This window comes from Austrofundulus limnaeus, unplaced genomic scaffold, assembly GCF_001266775.1.
Source record: "Austrofundulus limnaeus strain Quisiro unplaced genomic scaffold, Austrofundulus_limnaeus-1.0 Scaffold129, whole genome shotgun sequence".
Taxonomy (NCBI): Eukaryota; Metazoa; Chordata; class Actinopteri; order Cyprinodontiformes; family Rivulidae; genus Austrofundulus; species Austrofundulus limnaeus.
This window is the reverse complement of record NW_013952531.1, coordinates 1,167,674-1,174,323: the sequence shown is the minus strand read 5'-3', so window position 1 is coordinate 1,174,323 and position 6,650 is coordinate 1,167,674. Positions and strand designations below refer to the sequence as shown.

Genomic DNA, 6,650 nt, shown 5'->3' with positions numbered 1-6,650 from the left:
TTATTATTGAGCCATTTATACTTTATGTTGCTGGTATAGCTGTAGGAAATCCGTTTTTTATGTAATAAAACGCAGTGACTAAGTGTTGAGTTTTTGTTGCTCTGCTGTTTCAGGTACATCTTGTGACTTTGCGCTGCGAAGGGATAAGCCTGTGACGTCACCGCGAGGCGGGTTTTTCATGGAAAGTGCTAGAAAAAACGAAGCACAACCTCCCAGATTTTAAATATTCCTCCGTCAGATAAAAGAGATCTACTTTAGTTGTCAAACCTCAGGGAAATGACGGCGCCTGTGTAATATTGATTAGGCTCATATTTTCTTTTTATGCCGATAATGTTGCCTGGATGTCATCTGTGAAGTCCTAAAATTCTTGTCTGTGTGAATCTCTTGCAGTAACGTAAACTGCCACAAGATGGCGGCAAAGATGCGCTGAGTTCAGGTCTTTCGTTATGGTTTTTTTTTTATTATAACTGGAAAATGTTTGCTTTTAGGGATCACAGTTTTTACTCATTATTTTTTTCTAAAATGCTATAGTGGTTAGCTTAAGATAAAACAATTGTTTTAAAATGTTTTGTTCCATGGCGCTCCAGTAGATTTCGAGGCCGCGGATGGATACGACCGCACTCCAGACCCACGTGTAGTCTATAAAGAGTCGCTGTTTCAGGAAAGGAGTTCCTTTCATTTTCCCCATCGTCAGAGAGCGCGAGGGACATCACTTTTGTTGCATTTTATTCAAGAAAAATCAACCAAATTAACAAGGTACGCACACCAAATTGTTACTATGTCGCGACTAATATTATAACCTTTTAATATCAGCTTTTTTATTCGAGTTTTAAATATTTAACAAAATGTTCGGCGGAAGCCCGCTCAGGAGTTGATGCTAATTTAACAGTAAATGTCTCGTGAGGGGCGTTAGCTGCGTTCAGTAGCCGTCAGATCGTGTGTTTGGAGCGGCTTCCAGCGATGATGCTGCTCGGGATGAATGCGGCGCTGTGATGTCGGGCAGGTGTGGTGGTCGTGACACAGCTGGATCGAGCTGCAGAGGAAATGAGCTCCGACCCGGCGTCAGGTTCGACCCGTCCAGTTAGCTTGACGTGACGAACCCGGGACGGCTAATGTTCACTTAGATGTTACGTAATCGATGGCCCCTCCATTTTTAATGCCTCATTCAGTCAGAAATGAGCAACGATCGTTTCATTATTAAGCACTTAATAAGTGTTTTGTAGCGTCGCGGACTAGTTTGTGGTCGTGCTTTTATTTTGAAGAAATAAAACCAGTTTTGACGGTTTTGCCGCTCCGCAGCACGTGCTCGTAGCGTCCATTGTCTCCGGTTAGGAGCCATGTTTTTTATTGATACTTCCGCCCTTGCGTTGTCAGACTTTGGCAACTGGACCAACTTTGTGAAACCGACCTGTGATTTATGATCAACTTAAAGTCACATTTTCTCTAAAGTGAAACCGAATCACTTTTTTTTTTAAGCTTTATAAACTCACTGTTTTTTCTTGTAGATGCCTGAAGAAATGCACCAAGAGGAGGAGGTTGAGACCTTTGCCTTCCAGGCAGAGATCGCTCAGCTCATGTCCCTGATCATCAACACCTTTTATTCCAACAAAGAGATCTTCCTCAGGGAGTTGATCTCAAACGCTTCTGATGTAAGTCCAGTTAAAGCTGTCGGAAACGTGCGGCTAATTTCCTTTGACTTAATTGAGGAGAAAAACATTTATTGTCTCTCTTCAGGCTCTGGACAAAATCCGCTATGAAAGTTTGACGGACCCCTCCAAGCTGGAGAGCGGCAAGGATCTGAAAATCGACATCATCCCCAACAAAGCTGACCGCACCTTGACCTTGGTGGACACCGGCATCGGCATGACCAAAGCTGACTTGATTAACAACTTGGGTACCATCGCCAAGTCTGGCACGAAGGCCTTTATGGAAGCCCTGCAGGTACAAAAAGGATTTTAATGATTTTGTGAAGCTTAAAGTCTTATTTTGAATGACGTGGTCTCATGATGTAAATCTGTGTTCCTCAGGCTGGTGCTGACATCTCCATGATTGGTCAGTTTGGTGTGGGTTTCTACTCCGCCTACCTTGTTGCTGAGAAGGTGGTTGTCATCACAAAGCACAACGATGATGAGCAGTACGCCTGGGAGTCCTCTGCTGGAGGTTCCTTCACAGTCAAGGTTGACAGTGGTGTGTATCTGTGAACCAAAACTGAGAAATCGTAGCATTTTTATAAATCTCTAAACTTCGTAATCCTTTCAACTCACAGGTGAGCCTATTGGCCGTGGAACAAAGATCATCCTGTACCTGAAGGAGGACCAGACTGAGTACGTTGAGGACAAAAGGATCAAGGAGATCGTCAAAAAGCACTCTCAGTTCATTGGCTACCCCATCACCCTGTTTGTAAGTGCTTTAAAATGTTCGTATTTAACGTTTGAAACTATTGGTGAGCTTATAAATGTGACTCAACTGCTCACAGGTGGAGAAGGAACGTGACAAGGAGATCAGCGACGACGAGGCAGAGGAGGAAAAGGCGGAGGAGGAGAAGAAAGAGGAGGAGGGAGAGGACAAACCTAAGATTGAGGACGTTGGCTCGGACGATGAAGAGGACTCCAAAGACAAGGACAAGAAGAAGAAAAAGAAGATCAAGGAGAAGTACATTGATCAGGAGGAGCTGAACAAAACCAAGCCCATCTGGACCAGGAACCCTGACGACATCACGAACGAGGAATACGGCGAGTTCTACAAGAGTCTGACCAACGACTGGGAGGACCACCTGGCTGTCAAGGTAAACAGACCTTTTAGTCCGTCTGTTGGGATTAATGTGGAATAAGAGTTTAAACTGTTGTTTTTCCTTCACAGCACTTCTCAGTGGAAGGTCAGCTGGAGTTCAGGGCTCTGCTCTTCATTCCTCGCCGCGCACCTTTTGATCTGTTCGAGAACAAGAAGAAGAAGAACAACATCAAGCTTTACGTCAGGAGAGTCTTCATCATGGACAACTGCGAGGAGCTCATCCCAGAGTACCTGAGTAAGCTCAGCCAGGGCTGGAGTTCAGATCTGCTCACACAGAGCTGCTCGTTAAAGCTTCAATTTATTTAATTTATTCCAGACTTCATCCGCGGCGTCGTGGACTCAGAAGACCTGCCCCTCAACATCTCCAGAGAAATGCTGCAGCAGAGCAAGATCCTGAAGGTCATCCGCAAAAACATCGTCAAGAAGTGTTTGGAGCTGTTTGCAGAACTGGCTGAGGACAAAGAAAACTACAAGAAGTTCTACGAGGGCTTCTCAAAGAACATCAAGGTATTTAAACCCTCAGAACCAAAACCTTTTCATTTAAACTGGTTTACAGTGGATGTCTGCAGAGTTTTAGTCAATAGTTGTCACTCAGCCTGAAACTACACTAAACTAATCCCCATAAAGATTTTTTTTTATTTTATTTATTTATCTATTTATTTATTTTTTAGTTGAGTTAGTTTTTGTTTTGTTTTTTTAATTTTGTATCTTTATTTATTGTGGGGCTTTTTTAATTTACTAAATACACTGTATTTTCCCTATTTTGTTGTTGTTATTTTTTTATTTATTTATTTTTTAATTTGCTAAATACACTGTATTTTCGCTGTTTTCAGCTGGGCATCCACGAAGACTCTCAAAACCGCAAGAAGCTGTCAGAACTGCTTCGCTACCACAGCTCCCAGTCTGGAGACGAGACCACCTCTTTGACAGAGTACCTGACCCGCATGAAGGAAAACCAGAAGTCCATCTATTACATTACTGGTATTTTTACTTTTCTAAAGAGGGAATACTTTTACTTTACCCTCTTAAAAAAGTTTTAATCTTTGAACATCTCTGGTGTTTGTTTGTAGGTGAGAGCAAGGACCAGGTGGCCAACTCTGCCTTCGTCGAGCGTGTCCGCAAGCGTGGCTTCGAGGTGCTGTACATGACGGAGCCCATCGACGAGTACTGCATCCAGCAGCTGAAGGAGTTTGACGGTAAGACCCTGGTCTCCGTCACCAAAGAGGGCCTGGAGCTGCCAGAAGACGAGGAGGAGAAGAAAAAGATGGAGGAAGACAAGGCCAAATACGAGAACCTCTGCAAGCTCATGAAGGAAATCCTTGACAAGAAAGTAGAAAAGGTCGGCATCAGTTAACGATCAGTCTGGTTTTGGTTAAATTTCAGATTTGATGAGGTTCAAGCAAGTCTTCTGTCCTCCAGGTGACCGTGTCCAACAGGCTGGTGTCCTCTCCCTGCTGTATCGTGACGAGCACCTACGGCTGGACGGCCAACATGGAGAGGATCATGAAGGCCCAGGCGCTGAGGGACAACTCCACCATGGGTTACATGATGGCCAAGAAGCACCTGGAGATCAATCCTGACCACCCCATCATGGAGACACTACGGCAGAAGGCTGAAGCTGAYAAAAACGACAAAGCTGTCAAAGACCTGGTGGTGCTGCTGTTTGAGACGGCCCTGCTGTCCTCAGGCTTCTCCCTGGACGATCCACAGACCCACTCCAACCGCATCTACAGAATGATCAAGCTGGGGCTGGGTAAGAGCAGAGACGTCAGGGTTAATTCAGCTTTTAGTTTGGATTAAAGAACTAACGGGGATCTTTGTTCTTCAGGCATCGACGACGACGACGTTCCAACAGAAGAGGCCACCTCCACATCCGTCCCAGAGGAGATGCCCCCCCTGGAGGGTGACGAGGACGCTTCACGCATGGAAGAAGTCGACTAAACTCCCCTCCCCTGACACTTGGCTCATCTTCCAGTAGTTTTAAAAGTGCAGTAACTGTAAATTAATCATTCCTGTGGTGTGGAGGACCAGTGTTCTTGCTACTGGAGCCTTGCGCTGCTAAACCTTTCTTTTTTTGAGAATTCCTTTGCTGTGAAAAATCCCAAGTTGACATTCATTAAATAAATTTTTTTTATTATTTTCTAAGTACTGTGGCTCCAACGTTAATGTTTGTGGTAAATATTTGAGTACTGGACTGTTGGATTCTGTTGTCCAGAGGGTTCGGGGTAAATTCAGTTCATGTGCAATGCTGCATGGAGAGAGGACTGTTCAATTCTTTTGCCTGAGTTCAGGCCTGCCTGTATTACAAGTCTTGTTTTTGCAAAGAAAATAAACATGTAATACCTTGTCTTTGTGTGGGTACTTGATCTAGATTTAACAGGATGTAGTTGAAGTTTGATCTTTTCACCACTAGATGGTGACGTCCCTACATGGAATTGTGTTCTGTATAAACTTCAGGTTATTCTTGACTTTCTCTCTTACAAAAGAATTAACAAAAATTTAGTAAAATTTTATACTTAATCAAGTTCCACCTAACTTAATGCAACAATGTTACTCAGTTTGGAGCTATACGCCTCGGCTAAATTACAAACAATGAGTGGTTATTTTAAAAATTGAAATGAGCTTTATGCACGGATTAATGCACTGATTTAAGCCATGTCTATAAGCTCCTTCAGGGGTCAGTGAGTAAAAAACCTGAGATCTGATTTTTATTTTTATTTTTTTTAACACACCTGGGCTTGAACCCACAACCTCTGGATATTTGAGACAAGCAACATTTCCACCCTGCATGCAGTGCTGGCTCTAGCCATTTTGGTGCCCTAGGTGAGTTGAAACGCAACCCCAAACCATGTCCCACCCACCCCATTTTGAACCCCTAAAAACAAGTTTGACAGTGTAAGGTACTATGGTAAACTTTTATTTGCTTTCCCAGAAAGCAAATAAATGTTTTGAACTTTTTCTGCTCTCCTTTCCTCCTGCTTCGCAGTGGGTGCTTTCATGTCCCCTGCGAGGCTGACTATAAATATTTTTTGCAAAACTTATGAACTTTTGAGGCTTTTTATACAGGTAAACGTGTGGGACAACAAAATACAGACTTATTGAGTTTGTCAACACGAACCACTACCTCAGAGGCACTACTAGCCCCTCCCCCATCAGAGTGTCGGAGCAGGACGAGTCAGTGCAACATCAATCAAATGAGAGAGAGGGTGGGGGCGATTGCTGCATTGGGGGAGAACATGTTTTATGAGTAGTTTATTTTTCCTGTAATACTTCATTAATAACACAAAGCTAACTGAAAGGGGCGCTGAGCAGAGTAGAGGGTGACACGGGAGTGAATTTTTACTCCTGTCCCGTCCCACTCCCACAAAAAATAATCCTGTCCCATCCCAATCCCGGGCCTGAGTAAAAAAAATATTCCTGTCCCGTCCCACTCCTGGTGCAATGACTCCCACTCCCATCCCACTCCCATTCAAAATGGCTCCCGCTCCTGTACCACTCCCATCTTTTCTTCATAATTCACTCTTAGGCAATACAATTAAATTGATTTAATCTTCACCACAATGTTTTTAAGATTACTTTGTGTTTTGCAGTTTGATTTAAAAAGATATAGCAACAGGAACAGTTCATCTCTGGCAATATAGGGAGGCATTTTTTGCCTTAATGTAAACAACAAAAAACATCACTAAAGAGCACAAAACATATAATACATGGCGTGTGATCTCTATATTTTTTCCTACAGAGGACCAGCTGTTTTTAGCTCATTTGAAAGTCAGTTAGTTGAATAAACCCCAACATAGAATGTTGCATTTTACTCATTTATTGAGCAATTATGTCCTTCAAACCGTGACATTACTTTTGTT

At 43.2% G+C, this 6,650-nt stretch overlaps 1 protein-coding gene across 1 annotated transcript; it reads left to right on the top strand.

The window, feature by feature from the left end:
• Positions 1 to 650: 650 nt before the first annotated feature.
• Positions 651 to 5,137, top strand: hsp90ab1 (heat shock protein 90, alpha (cytosolic), class B member 1). The gene is made up of 12 exons (XM_014015473.1): positions 651 to 756; positions 1,506 to 1,649; positions 1,735 to 1,941; positions 2,028 to 2,187; positions 2,267 to 2,400; positions 2,477 to 2,785; positions 2,860 to 3,025; positions 3,107 to 3,297; positions 3,624 to 3,771; positions 3,861 to 4,129; positions 4,210 to 4,543; positions 4,619 to 5,137. The coding sequence occupies exons 2-12, from the start codon at positions 1,506 to 1,508 to the stop codon at positions 4,729 to 4,731; spliced, it is 2,175 nt and encodes a 724-aa protein (XP_013870927.1). The 5' UTR covers positions 651 to 756; the 3' UTR covers positions 4,732 to 5,137.
• Positions 5,138 to 6,650: the final 1,513 nt, after the last annotated feature.